A 26,785-nucleotide genomic window follows, 5' to 3' on the forward strand; every position below is an offset into this window, starting at 1 on the left:
ATTTTCAAGTCTATTTTTTACGAACAGAGCGTATTCTCGCTATTTGATTGGTTGACAGCTGCACTCGTGCTTCCACTTGAGTTTAGTAACTTGAGTTTTGAACATTTTAAGATGTTCAACTATGGTCAATAAGAGGACAGACAATAGAAATCTTTGAGAGATTTGTTAAATTTACCGAGACGCGAGTCTTTGAGAGGCGAGGTAAATTATTTTACAATAACTTACAAACTTCTTGCGCGCAGATTGGTTATTTTTTATCATCAATATGAGGACAGACAGATCAACCTGACATCAACTAGCGCGCGCTCTTTCCGTTGGTCACACTACTTTGACAATAATGTGATGATGCAACGAAGTTGATGTCCGATATTCACTGAGTCTGAGGTGAATAATTGTTTTAGTATAAATACACAAAAAAGAGAAAAAAAGAAGATAAAAGAACACATTTAAAACATAAATACAGCATGCATACACTCAAGAAAATGAAGCAGGGACGTGTCCCAGGGATGTGAATGTAGGCACTTGTGTAAAAGGCTAATAAATATTACTGAAGTTTTTAAACTTCATAATTAAATTCAAAATTAATGTAGGTGAATATAGCAGCATAAGGCGTCAATTGTGACCAATGAGCGCCGGGTTTATCACATTCACTTGTGTAAAAATACTAATCAAATATTATTGAAGTTAAAATTCATAAGTCATAAAACGTCTGGTTCCCAGCCCTTGCAGGGTCAGCAGTAAGGCCTGGTTCCCAAGTGCATGACGTCATGGACCGGTTTGAGTGAAAGTCCAAGTTGCTCAATATGGCGGACACGAGGTTGTATGAATTACTAGGAGTCACTCAAAATGCTTCTGACGCTGAGATAAAAAAGGTTTTAACAGCTATTTCAACAGTTTACATATCTTCAGTGATTATCAAACTACATGTAGGGTAAAAAAATTTGTTCAAAAACCTCGATTTTCATGTCTAAAATATCGTCTTTTTTGGCACTAGGCTTACAGGAAGCGAGCCAAAGAACTTCATCCAGATAAGAACCCTGAAACCGGCGAACTGGTAAGAAAAGACGCGGCTCTTAAAAATCGCTTTATGTTTATCAAGGACGTCGATGGTTAATTTGACATTTCTTTTGTAGTTTAAAGAAATTAGCTTTGCCTATGACGTGCTTTCAAACCCTGAGAAACGAGATCTTTATGACAAATATGGCGAGAAAGGTCTACGGGAAGGAACAGGCGGAGGTGAGATTCGCTCATAATTCTTAACTTTATATCATACCAAAAATACGCTTATCACGTTAAATAGAAAATTAAGAGTAGACATCTCAATCTTGTTTATAATGTTTTGGTTTCACGTTTTGGTTTGTTATATTACGACTAAGCTTCGTTTGAGACGAAGTTGTTCGTCATTCAAATTGGAATTATTTAAATTAATAAAACCGAAGTCACTTCCGAATATCTATTACTGACAAATATTTAAATAGACATTAAAAAAAGTAAAAATGAATGTGATTTTACTCTTAACAAGGAAAATTTAACCTTTTTTTTCTTGCTTTTTTGAAATGTTTACAAATAATTTCCAAAATTAATAAAGTTTATCTTAATTATGCTTTTTACAAATAGTATGGCAGGTTTCATGGAATCTTTTTTTGACGTCACATCCGCTCGTGCATTTCGAAGCTGGCCGTCAAATTTGGACTCATACGCGCGGTGGAATTTTTGACGGCTGGGGAAAGCCGTCTCTTGGCTATGGCTAAGGACACTAAGAATTCGTTTTCTTTATATGTAATGGGTATGCCATCAGAAGCAAAAGAACGGTACCGGAAAAAATTAAGTTTTGGTGTATCTGGAACTATTTTACCGGACCCATACATCATAAAAGATGAAAATTGGTCGACAGACCCTACTCTTTGGCCGGACCTGGACTTTGGACAGATTTACACGTACCTAGTAGAAACACCGTCTATTTTTGACAAAAAAATCAATGAAAGCATACAAGAGCTTAGAGGCATATAGGTAAGTTTATAATACTAAATACTTTTTTGTTGGTATTACTGCAAAAGACTGTTTTGCCAGTACATAAGCTTTTAAAGAAAAGACTAGTTGTTTTGTACAAATATCAACCCCATCAACGTACGCCTCTAGTCTATAGATGGCTTTTATACCGAGCATTGAATGAATTTTATGGAGTCGTAAATTAATCAACCTCTATGGCAAACCTAAAAGCTTTATTTAAAATTTATCTCAACTTTAACAAAGTTTTCAAAATATTGCTTTTCGGTCATTTTTATCGTGAACTTGTCAAGCGACTTGAGCAATATGGCGGTCGCTAATTGGCTGTTTATGACAGTTATTGTGATAATATTATTTGCATATGTAAACACAAGATTGTTGTCTTGAAGCTGCGTTACTTTTTACAGCACAAGTCAACTGAACTAGGTTCTTTAAATGAATTACACTGTGTCACGTTTGGAATTTAAAAGATTGCTTTGACTTTCAAAATCCTAAACTTTTCGTGATAAATTTCGCAAAGTTAAGTAACTTACGTACTTTTTATTGCACCCGCTTACCGGTTTGTAGATATGTCGAAAGTGGCCACGTCGAGGAAGTCAAAGCGTTTGATGTTAAAGAAGCACCCTACTGTTTTTTAAAAGCCGGAGTTCTTCCCTCCATGAGAACGAAGGAAAAAGCTCATCAGCCGTGGGTCTGTTTACACAAAACCAGTGCAGACATATTTTGTGCCCATTGTACATGTGCTGCAGGGTAAGTAGTAATTTGTAAGTGAATAATATTATAAATGTCTTTTATGCAATTTATGACATGATTTTAATTATATTTCTTCCAGGTTAGGGGAAGCTTGTAGTCATATTGCAGCCCTGCTGTTTAAGGTAGAACTGGGCGTTAGATATGGAATCAATAAAACATCTGTGACCAGTGAAGCTTGCAAATGGAATAAAGTTTTCAAAAAAGAGGTATATATGGTATTTACACACACACAGTTTTGTACAAATCTAATCAAAAAAAAGCGAATTGGAGTATCTAATCCATTCAATTTGGAAGGAAGGAAGGAAGGAAGCTTCTTTATTTAACCCTGGTAAAAACATCAATCGATTGCCTAAAATATTTAGAAGTAAAGATTTACGATTAAGCTAGGACACTGTACATGTTGTAAGAATTTTTGTTGTATTTTGTTTCAGATTAAGCCAACCACTGTCGATAACATCCAAGGGTTAGTCAACAGTAACAGAAAGAAAAAAGTGGAATCTTTTACACCATCCAGCAGGGATCCACTTCCAGATAGCTCTGCACTTACTTCTTTTCACAAAATCTGCCCTTATGCCGCCTTTTTTAACCTCATTCCTCCATTGCCTGGTGTTTGTCAACAAAGTACAACATCTGAGAAACTGTCTGAGAATAATTTTCCTGTCACACTAACAAGCCTTTATAATGAAGAAAACAAGTCCCTTACTGATCATCAACTGTCAAATAAAGTACAAGAAACCTTTCTAGCATATTCTGTTACTGAACATCAAATTGACAATCTTTTTGAATTCACCAAATGTCAGAATGTGAGCCCCTTATGGTTTGATCACCGCAAGGGAAGGATCACAGGTACTAAAGCTCATGATGTATTGGTCTGAAAAGAGACAACACCCCCTGACCACCTCATTACAAGAATAATGAGCTACAAGTCATATGATCTTAGCAGAAAGGATGCTGTGAAATGGGGGCTAGACAATGAAAGCATCGCATTTCAAGAATATTTACAAGAAATGCAATCCAGCAACCACAAGAACTTCACATGTAATAAATCTGGGTTCAGAATCAGCACCGCAAATTCATTCATGGGGGCAACAGCAGATGGCGTACTATCTTGTGACTGTTGCGGAGAGGGCACACTTGAAATAAAGTGCCCTTACAAATATAGGGCTCTAACTGTTGAAGAAGCTGCACATCACTCAGATTTTTGTTTAGATGAAAATCTTGAGCTTCCTAGAAATCACAGATACTACACACAAATTCAATTTCAAATGCTTGTATTTAATTGTAATTATTGTGATTTTGTTGTAATGACATTTCCCAGTCCAGATGAAGTTTCTATGGTAATTGTTAGATTGCCTAAGGATATAGATTTTTGTAAATTGTTGCTTGAGCGCTGTTCATTGTTTTTACTTGAACATGTTATTCCAGAGATTCTTACAAGGAACATAATGGACAAACATTTGGAAAACAGACATGACAAGAAGGATGAGACCAAATGGTGTCTGTGTGAGGAACCAGAGTATGGAAAGATGATATTTTGTGACAATGAGGAATGTAAGATTGGGTGGTTTCACTATCAATGTGTAAATGTTAAGAGGAAGCCTGTTGGCAAATGGTTCTGTCCTAGTTGTAAGAAGAAAAAGGAATGACATTATAGACATACGATGCTGTGAAGATGAATCTGCAATGATACATACTTTAATAGGTGTTTTGCTTTACAAAAATGTTTTTCTTATCACATGTATCAACATATTCTTGGCTCTAGCTCATAATAACTTTCTTCTATTTATTACATATGGAAAACGTATTATTTGGTTTAGCATTGGCATTGCTCACACATATTATACATACAGTATGTGTAAGAGTAAAAACAGTTAAAGCTGTTTGCAATACTTTCAATATCTAATAAATCATAGATGACATTATTAGAATTTATATGGTTAAGCAGCATTTAGTACTATGTTGCACACTTATAGAGTACAAACACTATAAGTGTGCAACATAAATACCACTAAATACTGCTAAATTATTCTAATCCTATTGTTTTCTATTGTTTAATTAGCACTATTTACTACTAAATACTGCAAAGTATTGCACACTTTTAGTGTTTGTACTCTAGTGTTTGTACTGTATCATAAGAAATCCACTATACAGCATAACTGTTGTGCTAACAGTTTTCTTATTCAGTTCACTAGCCTTGGATGCATATTCATAATTGCAGCACAAATTGTCATTATACTGTCAGCATGAGGAACCATGTTCAAGCTCATTTTTCCAGATAGAATTCGAAAGTTCTTTAGTCTTTCCATTGCTCTCTCCACATGTATCCTAATGTGAGCAATTCTCCTACTCTTCTCCACCTCTCTTGCACTAAGCTGCTCCTTTCCTTTCTGATATGCAGGAATGACGGGTTTTGCCCCTCTAGACAACACTTCATCCACAATCAAAAAACCTCTATCAGCTAAGATAGTGTCACCATGCTGAATAAAATCTAAATATCCTGACTCTAAACTGATGACTTTATCTGAAGCCCTCCCCCCATATGCACGTGATATGAATGATACACCACCAGATGGTGCAATGCTAACCAAGAACTTTATTGTATTAGCATGCTTATAGTTACTGTAGGTGGCAGATCTTGCATTGAAGTTTGCTGGGCATTCTATAAAAACTTCAGTGCAGTCAACTATAGAAATGCAGCTAGGGTAGGTATCTTTGATACACTGCGGCTGAGATCGTCTTGCTTCCTCTCTTGTTGGCCAGTGAATGAAGAAACAGATTTGCTTTGCAACACAGGAAGAGCACTGTCTAATAGAGAACTTACCAGAGATGGAGAAATGTCAAAGCGGTAGGATAAATCCCTATGAGGTGCATTTAGCCTAAGTTTCATTAGAACCAAAAGAAGAATATCAGCTGAAGCAAGAATATTTGATGACGGGAAGGAATCTGCAAGGAAACTACTTAACCAGAGAAAGCAATCATGAGATGGTAGGCCAGTATAGAAAAGAGTAGATTCATTTGGATTGGTGGAGAGATTCACGAGTGTTGAGGCCCTCATTTTTGGTGTGTTGTTAATAGTCAAGGAGTGTATCTGTTCTTGAAGACGTGCCAACTCCCTTAAAATTTCCTTCTTTTCCATATTCAACTCTGCTAATCTTTTCAAGCAAATATTATGTATAAATCGATCTGAAAAAATAAATATAATATATGTGAATAAAAATATACTATATATTATTTTTACTGAATTTTAATATAAACAACTTTAAAATATATAAAACTTATTACAACTTTTTCTACAAAGAAATTGTATAGAAAAAAATGTATTTTAACAATATAAGCTAAGATATCATTTTCCTACCTTTGTTGTTCTCTTTATTTTCTGACAAATCCAATAAAGCGCCTGCTGCCATTTCTGTATCTGTACGTGTCACATCATCATCATACCGTCGTTTGCTGGCTTCTGTCGATCTTGATCTTTCAGCAAAGAAATCTTCAAGTGACTTTTTATAATTTCGCTTAGAAATTCTAGAAAATCTTCTGCTGGCAGTTTCTGAACCTTTACAATATCCCATGTTCATCGTTGGTTTATAGTCTGGGCTCTCTGGATTATCACTCTTTCCTAGTACACAAAAAAAATTATTGCAAATTGTTTACATCGATAATGAACGCACTTAGGAGATTTTGAGCGATATTTAAACAAAAATATTTTGAATGTAGATATTTTTAATCCCTTTTTAAATATTTCCTGAGAGAAACGTGTTCACTCATACGAAAACAAAAAACAAAACAAAACAAAAACATAAGACTTTGTTTTCGTAAACTGTACACGAAATAAATAGACATAGATAGACATTTCTATACTATTTTTGCGTACTCTGTATCACAAATACACGGGGAAAATTACGATTTATGATCAGCTTACCTATAACGAAATGTTCACTACAAATTCTGTCGTTGTCTGAAGAAGGAATCCATAAGTTTCCGTTGTTTTCTTCTCGTCTGTTGATAGCTTTTATCCACATGCTTCGCCTGGGCTCCTCTTTTGGTATCCGATGAAACTTCACATTTTCTTTCCTATGTTTCCCCGAATCTTTGTTCGTACAACCCAATACAATACACGTTTTACCCATCGTGACAAAACTTCAAAAATTTAGCTTAATTATATCAAGATACACTTTTTAAAGGGCAACAGTTTGTTTACAAAATGATGGCTAAACTGACGGCCGCGTGACGGCCAGCTTCGTTTTCAGGGTGGTCACGTCACCGGAAATACGTCAACAATGAAACCTGCCATTCGGCTTTTATCGGGATCATGGATTATTCATGGGTTACTATAAACAAACGACTAGTCAGCATAAAACTAGTATACTCTGTTTATCTCATGCCATTAGAAATACGGTGAATCAGAATGCAGGAATGTGATTTCATATTCTGTGGTAATCTCCTTGCATCAACATTTCCTGAAATAGAGAACTTCGTGCATTGTGGTGTAGCTCAGTATAAACATCTTTGGTTTGTCATGTGCTGTATGGTATTGTTTTTTAATAGGGAAGCACTGGTGGCGTGCGCTGCTAATGTGCAGCCTCTCACTAATGCGGCCCGAGTTCAAGTCCTGCAGATCTCGATGTCTTATATGAGTAGAATTGTTTGTTCCCTCCACAAAAATCAACTAATTCGATTCTAATTCGATCTTTGGGCTTTCACTTAGTTTGGAGCCTAGCTCTGTTGTGATTGTCCCACGCTGTGATACAACAGCGAAAAGCTTTGTAGATTTTTTATTGTTTTTTAATAAATCTATTATAAAATCTACACAGAACTCTCAATAACGTTCTACACTTCTCATTAAAATTTACTTTTACTGTTTTCTTATCGTAGCGGCAGGATTTGACGATCTTCTCTCACACATCTTTGGTGGTGGAATGGGTGGTGGATTATTTGGTGGTAAGCTTATGTCATGGTAGACCTATTAAAATCTAATAATGATTAATATTATTCAAAGTGCATTATATGTAGTTGACATTCACAAAAGGCGGTAAATAATGAGTTGCAGGGTGTTCACTACTGAAGAAATAAAAAAACATGCGCATGTGCTGTGTGCAGTTACAAAGCACGTGGGGATAGATAGAACACGAGAGAAGTGTTAGGAGAAGCATTGTGTATAGCGGAGTGTTTCTGGACACTTCTCAAGTGGTCTGCCAATCCCCATGCTTTATAACTCCACTCAGAACAGCAAGCAAGGGCGCATAAAGCACACGCTCCCAACCAATGAAAATGCGAGATTTATAACACTGAGTTATTTTATAATGGAGTTTATTTAGACTATTAGGACATCCATTCAAAGTGCTCATTCAAGCCACTCTCATATATACATGTAATGTATGTATTTATAAAGGTAGCTTTATATCAGTTGTTTCAAGCAGGGCTTTCAGAATAAGCAGAGCTCCTGTGATTGCTTCGAAATTATAACTGCCAGCTTTTACTTTTCTGTTCTTGGCTTTCACCTATGTCATCGAAAACTTTCCAAAGACTTATATGCAACAAAACTTCCACAGACCGAAAGAGCAATAAAAACTATATCAGCCAAATTTCTAGCTAAAAAAAGTTTTAGTAACGGAGATACGAGCAATTGATTATACCCATAATTTAGTTGAAATATATGGATCCGCCACCTTTGTGTCCTATTAAGGGGCAAAAAGATGGCTGCCAAATCACAAAGGTTGAAAATCAGGTTTATATTGCACCCACTTCAATCATCATCGATATAGGGTCATCATCTACTAAAATAAAAACATATTATTTCAATTGATTTTCCCCATTCCTAATGCTTTGAAAGTGTCTGACAATGATTGTGTGATGAATTTGGTCGGTAATAAATCTAAAACCAAACACTGAAAACACAAAATTATTTTGGTAAAGCTTTTCTTATAACCGTGTAAACAAATTTTCAACAAACAGTTTTATGGAGTGAATACTTTGGATTTTATTTTTTTGATTACATCACGTGAAAGCCAAGAATAAAACACCTTCCTTTTACTTGTATCAGGTAACAGCGCATACTTCAAAGATATAACCACCAAAACATTCCAAAACCCTATTTAAGGCCCTGCTCGTTTGATCGTTAAACCTCCAGTGCAATATACTGGTCAGTGCTCAAATTACTGAGTTATCTAGGTGTCTGTATATAATATTATCAAACTCGTAAATAATTCATGAGGAAAACACAACAGAAATCATGACTGTGAAGAGTGTTGTAAATCTGATACAAAACTGTGTTCATTTGCATAAACTTTAAGTTGGATTTTCTTGGCCAAATTTACTTTAGTTTTGAAAATTTTAGTGAAACACAAAGGAACTAACCTAGATGTTTGATAAGTCATAAAATACAGTATTCGTGTCCGTGTTGTATCAGATATACAATCACTCAGCTACGCCTCGTGGTTGTATATCTGATACAATACAGCCACTCATGCTGTATATATTACTTAACATGTGGATTATTTTAAAGGATTTGGAGGAGGTCGACATAGAAGAAGAAGAGGCGATGACATGTTTCACCCTCTAAAGTAAGCATCACTAATGAAAAAGCTACCGTCATTGAAATAATAGTCTTAGCAGTTAAGTAATATTTCAAACATGGGAAAGAGGGAAAAAATAGACTATCATAACTAAGACTTGGTATATATACTCCTACTTCCTACTTAAAGTTGGCTCACATGGGGCAACTGGAAATGCCACCACACCATTCTGACTCACCATGTATGATATCCTGACCTTCCTACAGGCATCTAGGTAATAAATAACCTTTTTGTTTTATAGAGTTACGCTGGAAGACTTGTACAATGGAAAAACTACTAAACTACAGCTCAGTAAGAATATCATCTGTCCTACATGCAATGGGTAAGATCAAATCCTACTTTTCAGCATCACCATTTAGTGAATATTTATATCTCAATAGATCCTTTTAGCTTAATGTTTACTGTTTTCCCATAGATTTTTTTTGTAAGACTATTTAGTATGTATTTATATCTCAATAGATCCTTTTAGCTTGATGTGTACTGGTTTTTTTGTTGTTGTTTTTTTTTTTGTAGACTATTTAGTTAATATTATCTTAATAGATCCTTTTCGCTTAATGTGCAATGTGTTATATAATGTAATATTCTTTGTTTGGAATCATACCCATATTCATGTGTCTTCTTGTGCTCAATTTTTAAACAAAGAAATGATACTCTAGGGAATGACACTTGAATATTGCAAGAATTTTATTAGAAAATTAATGTGCAACATGTTTAAAGAATAATTTACAGCACCATATCCAATCCTAAAGAACCTCAATATATCTCTGTGGTCTATCTTGACCTCCTATGTTTAGAAAAAAAATTTTCAAATACTGTACTTTTATTTTTGAACAATCGCTATCTTGAATCACTATCTTTTCTAATGTCTCTAACTCTCCCCAATCTACATATACATATATATATACACTCAATTGCAGAAACGTTGTAGTATACATTTATACATATATCTAATTTATTCAGTATATTTAATGATATGCAAAACAGAAATATCGCTTTCTTTGTTTGTTTCATTCAGTGACTATCAAAATTTTTTTTTCTTGTCTGTTTGATCGTACAGATTATAAATCAGTTGGTTTAAGCGTTGAAAATGGTTATTTTGCATTATGCATCTCATTAGATATTTGTATAAATGTATAAATGTATACTACAACGTTTCTGCAATCGAGTGTATATACATGTACATATACATATACCATAAATCCATTATTTAGCCCCCCTCTCTAATAAGCCACCCCTTTTTAAAGGAAGAAATTTGTTAAGCCCCCCCCCCCTTCTCTTTTTAGCCCCCCCTCCCCTCCCCCTTCACAACTAAAGAATCACATGTACTGATTAAAGGTGATTTATTAAAGTCTTGATACGGTAGTTCACTAACATGATCGTAAATTATACTTGAGAGACTAACACAGGTGAATCAAATAATAAAAATGCCATGTACATCACTACAGATTATGCGAGACGGTCAAAAGTAATGCTTCCGTTTCATTCTGAGTTACAATCATATTACATGCTGACAGCGTAGAACCATAGTTAATATTAACTATGGTACAACTTACTGCGTTTCGACTAAATCAATAAGCCCCCCCTCTCAATCAAGCCCCCTCTCTCCAATAAGCCCTCCCTCAAACGGGCCTGAAATAAATAAGCACCCCGGGGGGCTAAATAGAGGATTTACTGTACATATACATATAGCTCTCTTAAATTTGTACTCAACATATTGTTTTTTAAAATTCTAATTTAAATGATTAATTATTTGTAGTGTGGGAGGAAAAAGTGGAGCCATGCGAACATGCAGTGGATGTAAAGGAAGAGGTGTTAAGGTTACCATTCGACAGATTGGGCCAGGGATGGTCCAACAAATGCAGTCGTCTTGTAATGATTGTTATGGAGAGGGTAAGTTGCATCACTCTTTTGGAACCATGAATATGAATTATTGTGTGGGAAGAATAGGTTGTGTGTGCTATTTATTCACCATTTTCCAAACATCGGTTCACTGGTCAAACACAGAACATTCAGTCGAGGTTGCAAGGTTCAAATTTGCATAATCCTTTGAAAGTACCTTGGTGCCTCACTTGAGCACTTGACCAGTGAACCAATGTATGGACAATGGAGAATCTGACTTGTCTTCCTGTTTTGTCATTAATTATTCATAATTTGATAATATTAGAATTAAAATGGATTAAAATTCCTTTTGGTTAAAATTCCTTCTGGCTCAACAGTTACTGGTCAAAATGACTGGCAAGGCCAACGGTTGACTGGATAAGTTTCAGTTCTAGCCTATCCATTGACCGACTGTTATAATAATTTTGATCTCTCATTTATTTATTCATTCACTCATTTATTTATCCATTTCTTCATGTCATCCATTTATTGATGATTATTCATAAAGTCTTTTCTTTTGTTTATTCATTGTGCAGCTTTACTTTAAACATTTATACAATTTTTTTTTATGCAGGTGAAGTTATCAATCCCAAAGACAGATGCAAAAAATGTGAAGGGAAAAAAGTTATCAAAGAGAAGAAAATACTCGAGGTAAAAAGTTGCATTTTATGTATCACTATTCACAATGTGTAGTTCCAAAAATTATCCATACCCCCCTCACTGAGGAATTTTTTAAGACACCCACCCCCCCTACCCCCAAAAAATTCCAATTTTCTTGCATACAAATTCTGTGGTAATTTTTGTTCTTTCTCTAATCCCCCCCCCCACTCTTTGGAATTTCCAAATTACTCTGTGGGGTGGTATGGATAATTTCTGGAACTACACAATAATGTTTTCCAAGAAGTTGATTTTTGCAAAGGTATGGTAGGAAAACCAGAGAACTTTGAAAAAAACCCTCAAAGCAGAAGAGAGAACCAACAAATACCTCTACTAGCATACCACACTAAGTCCAGGAATTAAACTTGGTTGTGTTAATGAGAGCCAAGAACTCTTGCTTCTACAGTATTCCACCCTTGCTTCCTGTGGTTTTATCTATGTACAAAATGGAAGTTTTGACCATCACATGATGGTAGACATGACAGGAGGGCGGAACAGTTGAATCTGGTCTAATCTGATTTACACAAGAAAAAACACAATTCTCCAAGGAAAAACAACAAGTGTGTCTCCTGTCAGGGCAGCCATCATGTGATGGTGCAAAGCCTTCACACTTTGTGAAATTCCTGTCTCCCCATTCCCATTCTTTTTGATTTGCCTGCCATTTCTATTCAGTCTTTTGATGTTTGTTAATTTCATTGAAAACAGGTAAATGTCGAAAAAGGCATGAGTGACAACCAGAAAATCGCCTTCCGTGGTGAAGGAGACCAAGAGGTAAACAGTATTTTTTGATACTAATAGACCTTTACTGGTTATGGCGGCCATCTTGAATTATGGGATGACAAGGGGGCAAACAGAGAAAATTTATAAAGTATAGAGTGGCGGGGTTACGTTTTCAAATTATTTAAGTCTTGGTGTCTTGTATATTGTTCCAACTACCAGCAAATTCAATTCCTTTTTTGATGAGCTTCTCGTTGAAAAGCGTAAAGTTATACCAAAAGACAACATGACAGCTAAGCAGTCTATGATTTTCCAAATAGCTGCCCCCTGCTCAGCGTCCCATAATGTCTTGATTTAAACGATAAAATTCAAAATGGCTGCAGTATTGTTAAAGTGTAAGGGTCTATTAATAATTAATATTTAAGTGTGTCTATGTAGTATACTAAAAAGAGGCCAATCTGTATGGGCATTTAAAATGATGAGCCAATGTAAAGCCACACAAATTGGACTTGCTTATCCAATGTATAATAGCTTATGTTCTACTAAAATGTTTGAGATTGGAGTGAGTTTGACTGAGAAAATCAATGTTAAAATTGAATGCAAATGCGGATGATTCTGTATCTGATTTGTTTATTATTTTAACCAAAATTTATTGTTTATTCAACAATAATTATTCAGCAAAGGCAAAGTGAATATTGGGGACTATTTACCGAGATGAGAGTCTTTAGGAGGGAGAGTTTGTTTTTGTTTATTTCATTTATCTCTGAAAGTGGCACATATTGACAAGCGAGCGAGCATGGGAGTATGCACAATATTCACCTGTAGGTGAATATAACAGCATAAGAGGTAAATTGTGACCAAGAATGCGCTGGATTTATTATAATCACTTGTGTAAAAAAACTAATAATATATATATATTTTTTGTAGCCTAATGTAGAACCAGGAGATATCATTCTTATTTTACAACAAAAAGATCACGATGTGTTCACTAGACAAGGCATGGATCTATTCATGACCAAAGAGATTGGACTTGTTGAAGCCCTGTGTGGATTCCAGATGGTGATCAAACACTTGGATGGCAGAGATCTTGTCTTGCACTATCCAGCAGGAAATATTATTGAACCAGGTCAGAACATTACAAAATACACTAAAAGTGCCTATGACCCCTAACTCAATGTTTTCAGCATTGATTCTTCATAAAGTTAAAAGTTAAATAGTAAAATATTTTTATATGATTTGAGTGATGCATTTTGGAGATATCAAGGTTTACTTCCAGTATGCTAATGAGTGTGATGTCATAGTAGGCATTTGGGTTTATTTGTCATCATTTTAAAATCAAAGCACTGATTACTATGAGGAAACAAATTTGCAATAACCTTTCTATAAACCCTATATTATGTTTCATGCAGGATATTTTACTACCCCAGTAAATTTTCGTATATACTATGACATCACACTCATTAGCATACTGGAAGTATAAACCTTGAAATCTTCAAGATGCATCTCTCAAATCATATAAAAATATTTTACTATTTAACTTTTAACTTCATGAAAAGTCAATGCTGAAAACATTGAGTTAGGGGTCATAGGAACTTAAACAGCAGGTCTGAAACATCTACAGTATGCATCATAGCATTCTGTGTTTAGAATGAATAAGCGTTGGTCATATCAGATTTACAGCACCAGCCAGAGACAAGTAGCACGGTAGCTCTGTAACACAGTTGCATGGCAACACATGTAGCAAGGTACATTGCTACTGTGTTAAACAATAAAAAACTATAAAAAATTAGTATGATTTAGTGCTATTTAGGCTGTCAGCATGCTTTTAGTCTAGTGTTTGTACTCTATTCTAATAACTGGAAGTATACTGAAAGTATTGATTTATGCCTTATATCCACCTTAAGGGGGTGGTAAGAGTGTAGCTGGCTACATCGTCTACTGTAACTCATGTCTCATGGATTCTTTATGTTTTAGACTGCATAAGAGGTGTGGTTGGAGAAGGAATGCCTTTACAAAGAAATCCGTGCGAAAAAGGAAACCTTTATGTAAAATTCAAAGTCGAGTTTCCCGAAAATAACTTCATCGGCCCAGAAAATATTCCAGTAAGTACTCTGCACAGTCCTGTTATCTCGATCATCCTTAGAACCAGGATGGGGAAGGGTCGAATAAAAACCTTGATATATTCAAGATGCAGTCAATCACCGGGGGGGGATTGAGGGTGGTCATATGAATCTTTGACAAGTGGAGGGGGGATCTGTTACATTGAGAGGTGTCAAAGGGGCTCACTTGTGTGGGTTCTTGTGCATTTGTTGTTGGCTGTGCATTGATATAGACCCCTTGCACTGATTCCCTAAAGGAATTACTTTGTCCCCCAGAACAATTCGTCTCAGGACTTTAGTGCAAGGGGTATTAATGACTGCTCTAGTTGAGTGAGGGATACAGTAAAAAGCCGCGTACTGTATAAGAACCTAGATTTAAAGAATCTGTTAGGCTGAGATTTTCCATTACATACGAACTTGTTTTAGGCTAAAAAAAATTGCAAAGGCTCAGGTCAAAGTTTGAACCTCACATGAGCCGAACCTAATTGAAACAATGGATAACAAGGCAGTATTCCTTGATGTCATTAGGTTTGGCTCATGTGAGATTCGTTTGGCATGAGACTAAAATCACTCAAATTGTTTCTACATAAAATCTATTAGTCAATTTTTGATTTAGTTTTGCGCTCCTTTGTTCATTATCGTTGTATTCGTTTGCATAGAAACTCGAAGCCTTGCTTCCAGCAAGACCAAAACCACCTCAAGTCGGCAAAGATGCCGAAGAAGTTGACCTAGTAGAAGTGGATCCGTCATATGATAAAGAAAGACGGCATAGAGAAGCCTACGAGGAAGACAGTGACGACGAATCCGGCGGAGGACCTTCACATGTACAGTGTGCACACCAATAATTTATTGACGACTTAATCTTCTTCTTACAAGGAATTTGGTATCAATTGATGGTTTTCAACCATTCCCAAGAGAATTAAATAACAAAAGACACGGCGGCCATGTTGGAGGATATAACAAAGAATTCTTTAACAATTCTTTTAAGTTCCTCCAACATGGCCGCCGTGAAAACCATCAATTATAATATCAGAAGGACCTATGTTTTTCTTAGTTTAATGGTGTTTACATTTGAGCTGCCGAAATAAGATATAAAGTCTAGAGTGGTTATACTTGTAATGAAATATGTAATAGACTCAAATTGAAAACAAACAATGGATATAACATTTACTGTCATTAGTCTACAACAATGATTTTAGAACGAGTATAGAGGCTTTACACCATCATGTGCTCATGACCATAATAAAGCTTGGGCTGCCTGTGGTTAGATGTCCTTTAGCTCTTGGGAATTAAATAGGACGTTTGCATGATGGCGTCATTTGACTACCATAATGCTTCGCGAATTTTCTTTCTTATACAAGTTTGTATTCCCTCATGAGAATAGTAAGGCAATTGGTGCTAATTAACTGAACAAAAGAAAGTGTGCAAGGGAGTCTGGTAGTAGAGGTCAATGATGCCATCATGCAAACGTCCTATCCTTTCTCATGTAAAACGATTGTATTGTTCCTGGCATCTAACATGGTTTCCGTCTCACGTCATGATGCAAAACCTCAGAGTGATTTTACTTGACCCGTGAAAAGTTAGTCAGCATAGCACAGCAGTAGACACTAACTCCATTGTTTTCTTCTGTTTTACTTTGACTATTACTCGCCAATTATACAACTTTGTCTCACGGGCCAAGTAAAAGTACTCCAACTATTTCATGGGTTTAAGTAAAACCGCTTTAGTCATTGAGTAATAGTCAATTGAAAAGGAAAGCAGGTGTCTTGACATCTACTGTGAGTTAAATGGAGCAATTTAGTTTTGTAGTGATTTTAAGCATTTAACCGAATTAAACTATAGAATGATGTTCCTACGACCGTGAAATAGTTTTTGGGTAGCTAGTACATAATAATCAAATAGCCATGAGTGAAAAACGTATCCGCATGAAAGGCATGCATGCGCAAACGTTTTATCTATACTGTCAGTCAAATAGGCGCAAAGAAAAATAGAAATAAGATCTAGAGTGATTATTTGGCCTGTGAAACAGCCTTGTAATTACAGTGCAACTACACCAACCTAAGCCATCCAGACAAATTTCCATACAAATTAGTCAATCACGATGGTGTATTAAAACATGGTTAATCTAGTCACGCCGTAATTATAGTTACTAGCAGTCGAAGTAAAACAGAAGAAAACAATGGAATTAGTGACTACTACTATGTATTATGCTTGACTATTCTTTCACGGGCCAAGTAAAATCACTCAATACTCTACTAGTATACTAGCTATTTCGTCTGAAGAAAATCCCTTTAAATTAAGGAAAACAAATGTGTAATAGTCCACAGAAGAAAACAAAGGAATGAGGGCCTACCAATGCGTATAAGACTAATATCCTTTTCACTGGTTTAGTGACTTCACTCTAATTCACAAGTTAAATGAAATCACTCTTAATGTCTTGGTCTTTTGCGTAATGTTTTCCCATTTCAGACCACATGTCATTCCCTAAGTATTATTTCTTTGTTTTTACGGTCGACATGAGAAGATACATATGAATATGGCAAATCCACAGGCAGCCCAAGCAATGTATCTGCTGTCTTAAACTGAAAAAGTCGTTTCTGTACTTAAATAGTCTGGCTTTTCGGTTTAACGTACAGAACCCGTCCATACAAGTACACAATACATTAAATTTACGAGTTCATACTTTTGTGCGTTGCACTGTAATACACATCAAAATGCTCCAAAGTACTCCAGGTTTTCTGAATCGAAAATGGCCCTTTTTGACACTTCACGAAGAACAAAAAAGTAATCTTTAATAATGAAAATATAAAAATCATAAACAGACATCCTAAAAAATAAAACGCTGTACATACAAATCTCTGGCATCATCTGTATATTAGATGTTAATACAATCATACTTAATGGAGTGGAATGGTTTAGAAACTCCATAGAACAAAACTATTGTTTTGCTGTTTTGTTATGTTGAATCGTACCATCACGTGTTACTGACGGTGCACAATGAACCAAAGCAAGTATGGCTAGCTGAAAATGCTCATTTCCTTATTATTTTCATGTATGAACACTTTGAAAGTAAAATCTTTTATTCCATGACCAAAAACCATCCGAATAAATATTTCCGCGCAAATACAGTTAAGTTACTAGATTAAACAAGAAAACATTAAAAAGGGGCAATTTCATTTTCAATAAACAACTAATATTAATCATATAGGATTAATTAACAAATAATACACATTTTAGAACGATTTTTGAAGGGTAAAAAACTTTTATATTCTCTAATAACTGTGAACAAATGGAGAAACTATTCCTTCACTCTGAACTGTAAACGTCCGATAACAATGGATAAAGACGAACAAAAACATAGGTTTCCTAAACATTTCGCTTCATTAAGTTCACGAAGTTTATCCAGATGACTGATGTGAGTAAGTCTAAAAAGAACTTCAACTCCTTTCAGGCTGGGTATAAAAACAGAAAAATCGTCTTTCGATACACAGCCGACAAACAGATTCGAATTATTCATCATGCAAATGAACTAAGGCACCACCATTTTGATCTTCACCAAAAGCCAGTTGAAACAAAGTGATGACCTCACTACAAAAGTGATAATTCTATGAAACGCAATGTATTCTGGGATAGGCTTCACTCTTCCTCTGGGTGTTTTCACATTCTATAGACCCCTTGAAGCACTAGGAATGCAGCTCAATTTGGAGGACCTACAGAACAATAGGTTTCCAATTCTCGTGAGATTAAAATTCTTTTATTTTGTCCTCCAGATCGAGCGGCTTTGACTTCACATGCAAGGGGTCTTTACTCGGTATTCTATTAAATAGTTATTTGAAAACAGGAACAGGATAGAAACACCTTATTAAACAAAAGCGGATGTCCACGATTGCATGCAAAGTATGAAAATGTCTTACGTAATTTTGTGTTACATTTAGTACCATTGACACGAAATACGAGATCGAACCCATGGGACATGACACATATTTTCTGTTAAAAGAGGCATAGTAGTGCAGTTTATAAGTCACTTGAATCTTCATTCGAGAAGTGCGCTTAGAGGATCAAACCGAACAGAGTTGATCAGCAACTGGATTTATCTGTCAGCAGGCAAAGATGGATCGTCTCATCTTGGTACTTTTAATGGTCTATGCCATGATATCTCCAGTAGTAATGCAGGTAGTGGCCGACACAGAAAAGGTAAAATATGAAATTGTTAAAGAATGATCTAAATTAGAATAACCCGAGTTCAGTCGAATTCGGCAAATAGCTTAAGATTTTTAAGCAAAAGCATTTGATTTTGTGAAAGCTAAAGTTGAGATTACATGTATATATCAGTAACATCAGAAACTGAATATTTTTTCAATTTTCACTTTTATAGCAAATTGGAGAAGCGAATGATATTCAGATGGCTGGTTGCATCAAGATTAATGGACAAGGTATGTTTCAAGTTATTCTTCATTATAAACAGTGTTTTATTTGCATGAATGGAAAACGTTCACTGACTTACCACACGTAACGGTACGACACTGATATATATCGCTTAACGTAGATTTGCTCGGATTTCAAGTGTTACGAGTGGAAAAAGTATAGTATTGACTTAACCACAACACGCACAAGGAACGCCAAAAGATAACTCTCCAATGACTTCATTTTCTTCATGCGAACTATATCCTGTCGCAACGCTTTGCTACTACGTTAATTGATGGTTTTCAATCATTCCCAAGAGAATGTAATTACTAAAGACACGGCGGCCATGTTGGAGGATAAAACAAAAGAGACTAACGAAGAATCTTTTGTTAAAGTCCTCCAACATGGCGGCCCTGAAAACCATCAAATGTAGCAAGGAATGGCTACGAGATTGTTGTGGCGTCGGACGAAAACCACTCTATCTTTTAAAAATACGTACTTTAGACGGAAAAGTAAAGAATAGTAACAAGACAATAGACTTCTTTAGCTTAGGCTTCACTGCCTTGCTTTTAATTTCATACCATGTGCTATGACACATATGCATGAGTATGGATACTGACAACTAGATTAAAAAAACTTTATGCTAAATGGGAAAATATTGATGCCCAAGGTAAAGGAGTTTATATTCATCATAATTCCTCTTTATTTTTAGGCGGAGAAGGAAAGAGCGAGAAAAGCCAAGAAAAACCAGAACAGGTATGTATAGTAACGACTTGTACTCAACTGAATACTCATGGATAGAGTGATTTTATTTGGCCTGTCAAACAAAGGTGTATTATTAGTATAACACTAAGTACGAAAAAAGAAAACTGTGGAATTAGTGTCTTCTACTACATGTATTATGTCGCTATTTCGATAAACGTCGTCATCGCCAAAGGCGATAGGCAATAGACGAAAAGCAATATATATAGGCCATTCCAAGATCCAAGAATAGCTCGAATGACTTGCGCTTCTGCTTCTTTTTTTTCGTCAAGTACCTTGAAACTGATCCAATGTTCTTTGTATTTAACGAAACCATTCTCACATCGGAATGACCTACGGCCTTTGACGATGACAACGTTTATTGAAATAGGTGTAAATTAAATTTTTTCGGTCTGGAAAGAAGTTTTTCATTAGTGAAAATCAACGAAACAGAAATTATATTGTATGATTCAAACCAATAAGATATATCTTTTTATTCCGGATTGTTTGCAAATAACTCCATCTCATTCCAAGAACCCTTATTTCTCACTGCACATATCGATGAAATAACTCATTTTTTCTTTGATCATGCGCAGTGAGAAAGAAGGGTTCTGGGAACAAGGTTGCAGATAACGGTTTGAGCATGCGTAGTAAGCAGATCTCGCGATCGTTTTTTTAGTAAACACAGATATATTTAACCTACTAGTCTTTTTAAACATATAAATTGTAAATAATTTAGCAATTTGATCTTTAAAATTCAAGACGTTTGAAAATGTTCACTAAGAACTTCACCGTTTACTACATACATAATCTTTGGAGTAAATTAAAATGAATGAATGAATGCTATTTGTAGGTCATTTAAAGTTGCAATTGTGCTTGTGATTTCAGAATTCGAAAATTCCTACGCCTCGTTCGTGTCTCGATCACTTGAAAAATGGAGAAACCAGAGCCAAGGTTTACACCATCATGACACCAAAAGGACCACAAGAAGTGTTCTGTGATCTGAGATCTGAACCTGGTTCTGCCTGGACACTAGTGCTGTCCCATCGAATGGAATACAGAAATAAAGATACCATCGCTCCCTTCAAGAAACCCTTGACAATGAACATCCCAGTCAACGAAAAGTCCCCCAACTACAACATGTACCGTATGACGCGTGACCAGATGACGAACATCAAGTCCCAGTCCACTCATTGGCGCGTCACCTGCAATGGAGCTTTTGTAGACTACCGTGACTACCTTCGCGTTCGATTTGCTGACCTAGACCCCCTGACCTTCAATGGTGCAGGTGTCTGTAAGAAAGTCGAGTATATCAACGTTCGTGGTCACGTTGGTATTGAGGTGACCGTACCATTCTGGCAGATGGCCAATAGATATATCCTTCATCATGACAGCAGTGCAAGAAAGTGCTCGTTTGGGGCATCTGCAGGTTACGTGTCCAGTGAAGACAACTTTGGTTTTTACGGGAAAATCAACCGAAAATTCAGGTGCTCATCGAGTGATTATACGACTTCCAACATGTGGTTCGGTGCTTCTTTGTAAACGTTTCTCCATCGTTAATGTATGTTAACGGAAAATTAGGAAATAAATTAAGATAAATTATTGCAATGATTGTTGATTCATTTAACGTGTCGTACAACCTATAGCAAACAGGTTTCCAGTGAATGTAGGAGGGGTATTTAGTATGGGAGACATTTCCTGATATTTTTCAAGATGCACCTAATAAAAAAAATCAAGACAAATGCCGTATTTTTTTCTAAGCGTACTAGTCAATAGTCCCCTTGGAGAACGTCGGAATGCAGCTAAATTTAGAAGACATAGCAATAGGTTTGCAATTCTCATTAGATTGAAATTATTTTGTTGTCCTCCAAAAATTAGCTGCTTTGACGTCACATGCAAGTGGGCTATAATTGTGTATTGTACGAGCGACATCCTATTATAAAATCAGTGCAGGGTAAGGTAACCCGACATGGACAGGTGTTTCGTCCCATTAAAGGATTAACACCATCACGTGATGGCAGCGAAAACTAGAGCAGGAAACATTGATTCTGGTCTAAACTGATTTACACAAAAATGAATTCATTTTCCCAGAGGAAAAAGACTATGGTTGTGCCTCCTGCCTAGGGTTACTTCACGTCATGGTAAAACTGAAAAAGCGTCCCTTTTCTCATGCGGAAAATACAGCTATGTTTCTTGATTAAGGCCCTATATGTCATTTAGGATCGAGTAGAATAGTCTCCTTGATTACAAGCTCATCTGTAGCGGTTTATCCTTGTTTCAATAGCAAATCATTCGCAAAAGTCAACTGCAATAAATAAAAGCTTGGTCAGCGGGGGAGCGAAGGACAGCTGTTTTCTCAGTCGACTATAAACTACTATATATAATATTTATATATATATATATGCATTGTATTCGTCTAGAACATGAACTTGATATCCTTGTTCCCTGAAAGTCAATACTCATGCTCACTTGTTCTCTCAAACTCCCTGCAGGGGTCTCATAATTACGTGTCTTCTCATGCGCAACAAGGGATGCGTTAAACAAAGAAATCATACGCTAGGGAATGACACGTGGTCTGAAATGGAAAACAGTGGATAAATATTATAGTGCGCAACGCGCAAACGTATGACCACATTTTTAATGCATTCGCATACCTCTATGAACGGGCTTTTTCGTGCCAAACCAGCTTTTGCACGTCTTATTTGGTAAAACAAGCCTGCTTCGCATCCAAATGTGTCGCTTTATCGTACAGAACGCGTCCATACCAGTACACAATACATTAAATTTACGACTTCATAATTTTGTACGTTGCACTGTAATACACATCAAAATGCTCCCACAGGTTTTCTAAATCGAAAAAAGCCCTTTTTGGCATTTCACGAACAACTGAAAAAGTCAGCTTTAATAATGAAAATATAAAAAAATCATAAACAGACATTATACTAAAAAATGAAACGATGTACATTTTGTACAGACGACAAAAGAAGCGCCAAGCTGCCGGGCTACGTACACTCTCTGAGCACACTTTGTTGAAGAACAAGTCCATCGAACATTGTCACTTGTCAACTCCTTCCAGGCTGTGTATAAAAACAGAAAAATCGTCTTTCTAGGCTAAAATCCTAAAACAGGTTCTTATTTTTAAAAAGGAAAAAAAAAAATAGAATCAATTTTTTCAAAAATATATTTTTAACACAGTCTGTACACAATAATGCTATAAACACTATAACTGTACATGGTTATTATAACAGAATCAGATTAAAATCGTATACTGTAGTACATTTGATTACCTAAGCCTCCAAGAATACTGTAATTGGACATTAAAGACCAGACTGCAGTATTCAAAAATACTACTTTATTTCTTGAACAAAAGTTAAGAACCTAATTAAGAACCTAGTTAGCCTAATTTATCACTAAATACCATTTATATAAGAACCTGTTTAGGCTAACTTGAAAAAACCTAGGTTCTTATACGTGGGTTTTTACTGTATTCGTCATGCAACAGAACCACCATTTTGATCTTCCCCAAAAGCCAGTTGAAACAAAGTGATGACCTCACTACAAAAGTGATAATTCTATGAAACGCAATGTATTCTGGGATAGGCTTCACTCTTCCTCTGGGTGTTTTCACATTCTATAGACCCCTTGAAGCACTCGGAGTGAAGCTTGATTTGGAGGGTCTATATAACAATAGGTTTCCAATTCTCGTGAGATTGAAAATCTTTTATTTTGTCCTCCAGATCGAGCGGCTTTGACTTCACATGCAAGGGGTCTTTACTCGGTATTCTATTAAATGGTTATTAAAAACAGGAACAGGATAGAAACACCTTATTAAACAAAAGCGGATGTCCACGATTGCATGCAAAGTATGAAAATGTCTTACGTAATTTTGTGTTACATTTAGTACCATTGACACGAAATACGAGATCGAACCCATGGGACATGACACATTTTTTCTATTAAAAGAGGCTCAGTAGTGCAGTTTCATAAGTCACTTGAATCTTCATTCGAGGAGTGCGCTTAGAGGAAACCGAACAGAGTTGATCAGCAACTGGATTTATCCGTCAGCAGGCAAAGATGGATCGTCTCATCTTGGTACTTTTAATGGTCCATGCCATGATATCTCCAGTAGTGATGCAGGTAGTGGCCGACACAGAAAAGGTAAAATATGAAATTGTTAAAGAATAAATTAAATTGAAATTAACCGGTGATTCGAAGGCTATCAGAGCTATACTGCTCTTATTAACATAGAAGTTGAGTTCAGTCCAGGGCGTAATATATATCAGATATTGCGTAACTGAAATAATTTCTCAGTTTTCATTTTTACAGCAAATTGAAGAAGCGAATGATATTCAGGTGGCTGGTTACATCAAGATTAATGGACAAGGTATGTTTCAAGTTATTCTTCAGAAAATAGAGGTTTTTCGTATGAGTGGAAAACGTACAGTACTGACTTACAGCACGTAAACGGTACGACATACCGGTTACCATAGACTGGCAAGTTATGTTATATTACGAGTGGGAAACGTACACTACTGACTTACTTTACTTACAAGGTACGACATACCGTAGACTGCGTGCTATATGTTGCGAGTGGGAACTATAGTATAGTGTTACCGTCGTCGGTAACTTACAAAACGTACAAGGAACGTCATAAAGTAAGACTTAAAAGGCTTTAAATTTTCTTCATGCGAACTTTCTATACTGTCACAACACTTTGACACTACGTTTATGGTAGCAAGTAATGGCTACGAAATTGTCGTCTCGTCCGACGAAAAACACTCTATCTTTTTAAAAACACTTACCTTAGACGGAAAAGTAAAGAGTGATAAGCCTGTGAAAAGTAAAAGAACTGGCTTGTAAGAAGTTCATTAGAACACAGTAGACCTCTATAGCTTCACTGCTCTCTAGTTTCTTACCATGTGATATGACACATATGTATGAGTATCAAACAATTCGATGAAAAAAACTTTATTATCAAGAGAATGACATATGGTTTTAAATAGGAAAATATTTATGCCCATCGTAAAGGAATTTATTTTCATTATAATTTCTCTTTATTTTTTGGAGGAGAAGGAAAGAGCGAGAAAAGCCAAGAAAAACCAGAACAGGTATGTAGAGTAACGACTTGTACTCAACTGAATACTCATGGATAGAGTGATTTTATTTGGCCTGTCAAACAAAGGTGTATTATTAGTAACATTTAACATTAGTATTATTACAACTAACACTAAGTAAGACAAAAGAAAACTGTAGAATTAGTGTCTTCTACTATATGTACTTATGTCGCTATTTCGATAAACTTCGTCACACCCGCGATATTATATTGTATAATTCAACCCAGTAAGATATATCTTTTATTCCCGATTGATTGCAACTATAACTCCATCTCATTTCCAGAGCCCTTATTCCTCACTGAAATAACCAATTCTTTCATCAATCATGCACAGTGATAAAGAAGGGATCTGGGAACGAGGTTGTAGATAACGGTTTGATCATGCGTAGTGAGGAAATCTCGCGATCGTTTTTTCGTAAATACAGATATATATTTAACCTACTAGTCTTTGTAAATAGACAAATTCAAAATGCTTTATCAATTTGTACGAGAAGATCGTGCGATTTTTTGTTTATAGTTCACTCAACAAAATTTCAGCAAAAAATGCGAAGCGACGCCGTTCATCTTTGTCTATTTGGCGGCCGATTTTCAGTCCACCGCGCAACTGAAATGCATAAAAAAGATTAGTTCTTACGGCTTTAAAATTTTATTTATGTTTTTTAAGTACAAAATGATAGAAAATAATTGTTTTGACATTGTTTTGGCCGTGTTGCCATAGCGACTTAATTCGGTACTCCTACGGAGTACAATTAACGCTATAATTGTACTCCTCTCGACCAAAGAGAGTCGAGTAATTTTGTTGAGTGTACTATAAGATCTTTAAAATTCTACACGTTTGAATATGTTCACTATGAAGTTTACCGCGTACTAAATACACAATCTTTCCAGTGAATTAAAATGAATGCTATTTGTAGGTCATTTAAAGTTGCAATTGTGCTCGTGATTTCAGAATTCGAAAATTCCTACGCCTCGTTCGTGTCTCGATCACTTGAAAAATGGAGAAACCAGAGCCAAGGTTTACACCATCATGACACCAAAAGGACCACAAGAAGTGTTCTGTGATCTGAGATCTGAACCTGGTTCTGCCTGGACACTAGTGCTGTCCCATCGAATGGAATACAGAAATAAAGATACCATCGCTCCCTTCAAGAAACCCTTGACAATGAACATCCCAGTCAACGAAAAGTCCCCCAACTACAACATGTACCGTATGACGCGTGACCAGATGACGAACATCAAGTCCCAGTCCACTCATTGGCGCGTCACCTGCAATGGAGCCTCGGTAGACTACCGTGACTACCTTCGCGTTCGATTTGCTGACCTGGACCCTCTGACCTTTAATGGTGCAGGTGTCTGTAAGAAAGTCGAGTATATCAACGTTCGTGGTCACGTTGGTATTGAGGTGACCGTGCCATTCTGGCAGATGGCCAATAGGCATATCCTTCATCATGACAGCAGTGCAAGAAAGTGCTCGTTTGGGGCATCTGCAGGTTACGTATCCAGTGAAGACAACTTTGGTTTTTACGGGAAAATCAACCGAAAGTTCAGGTGCTCATCGAGTGATTATACGACTTCCAACATGTGGTTCGGTGCTTCTTTGTAAACGTTTCTCCATCGTGAATGAATGGTTAACGGAAAATTAGGAAATAAAATAAGATAAATATTGCAATGATTTTTGATTTATTCAGCGTGTAGTCAGGACCTACTGAGCAAACAGGTGTCCAGTGAAGGGAGGGATATATAGTATGGGAGACATTAGAAAAAGATGAAAGGCAAATGCCATATCTAAACGTTTTTCTACGCGTACTAGTCAATAAACCTCTTGTAGCACGTTGGAATGTAAC

At 36.1% G+C, this 26,785-nt stretch overlaps 5 protein-coding genes across 6 annotated transcripts; 4 read left to right on the forward strand and 1 right to left on the reverse strand.

The window, feature by feature from the left end:
* The first annotated feature begins 769 nt into the window (after positions 1 to 769).
* LOC116301870 (dnaJ homolog subfamily A member 2) lies at positions 770 to 16,538 on the forward strand. The gene is made up of 12 exons (XM_031711035.2): positions 770 to 872; positions 995 to 1,054; positions 1,134 to 1,236; positions 7,633 to 7,698; positions 9,263 to 9,320; positions 9,574 to 9,654; positions 11,089 to 11,222; positions 11,785 to 11,861; positions 12,573 to 12,638; positions 13,512 to 13,710; positions 14,559 to 14,686; positions 15,343 to 16,538. The coding sequence occupies exons 1-12, from the start codon at positions 804 to 806 to the stop codon at positions 15,526 to 15,528; spliced, it is 1,227 nt and encodes a 408-aa protein (XP_031566895.1). The 5' UTR covers positions 770 to 803; the 3' UTR covers positions 15,529 to 16,538.
* On the forward strand, positions 1,677 to 4,318 carry LOC148909150 (uncharacterized). The gene is made up of 4 exons (XM_089033811.1): positions 1,677 to 2,010; positions 2,575 to 2,757; positions 2,840 to 2,966; positions 3,192 to 4,318. The coding sequence occupies exons 1-4, from the start codon at positions 1,979 to 1,981 to the stop codon at positions 3,633 to 3,635; spliced, it is 786 nt and encodes a 261-aa protein (XP_088889937.1). The 5' UTR covers positions 1,677 to 1,978; the 3' UTR covers positions 3,636 to 4,318.
* On the reverse strand, positions 4,440 to 7,049 carry LOC148909151 (uncharacterized). The gene is made up of 3 exons (XM_089033810.1): positions 6,680 to 7,049; positions 6,116 to 6,376; positions 4,440 to 5,943 (listed from the first exon to the last, which is right to left on the reverse strand). The coding sequence occupies exons 1-3, from the start codon at positions 6,885 to 6,887 to the stop codon at positions 5,444 to 5,446; spliced, it is 969 nt and encodes a 322-aa protein (XP_088889936.1). The 5' UTR covers positions 6,888 to 7,049; the 3' UTR covers positions 4,440 to 5,443.
* A 2,186-nt stretch (positions 16,539 to 18,724) lies between the features above and the next one.
* On the forward strand, positions 18,725 to 21,538 carry LOC116301872 (uncharacterized). Its single transcript, XM_031711036.2, has 4 exons — positions 18,725 to 18,877; positions 19,059 to 19,116; positions 19,800 to 19,843; positions 20,717 to 21,538. Exons 1-4 carry the CDS (start codon positions 18,794 to 18,796, stop codon positions 21,368 to 21,370), a joined length of 840 nt encoding a protein of 279 aa, XP_031566896.2. The 5' UTR covers positions 18,725 to 18,793; the 3' UTR covers positions 21,371 to 21,538.
* Positions 21,539 to 23,832: 2,294 nt separating this feature from the next.
* Positions 23,833 to 26,606, forward strand: LOC116301873 (uncharacterized). 2 transcript variants are annotated; one of them, XM_089034696.1, is made up of 4 exons: positions 23,833 to 23,986; positions 24,155 to 24,212; positions 24,896 to 24,936; positions 25,891 to 26,606. In XM_089034696.1, exons 1-4 carry the CDS (start codon positions 23,903 to 23,905, stop codon positions 26,542 to 26,544), a joined length of 837 nt encoding a protein of 278 aa, XP_088890822.1. In that variant the 5' UTR covers positions 23,833 to 23,902; the 3' UTR covers positions 26,545 to 26,606. The 2 variants fall into 2 exon arrangements, with proteins under 2 accessions (XP_088890822.1, XP_088890823.1); XM_089034697.1 differs by having other exon boundaries at positions 24,902 to 24,936.
* The last annotated feature ends 179 nt before the right edge of the window (positions 26,607 to 26,785 follow it).

The sequence above is a fragment of the Actinia tenebrosa genome, unplaced genomic scaffold (genome assembly GCF_029948245.1).
Source record: "Actinia tenebrosa isolate PJP-AT-01 unplaced genomic scaffold, QUT_ActTen_1.0 PGA_scaffold2__45_contigs__length_23673736, whole genome shotgun sequence".
In the NCBI taxonomy this organism is placed as follows: Eukaryota; Metazoa; Cnidaria; class Anthozoa; order Actiniaria; family Actiniidae; genus Actinia; species Actinia tenebrosa.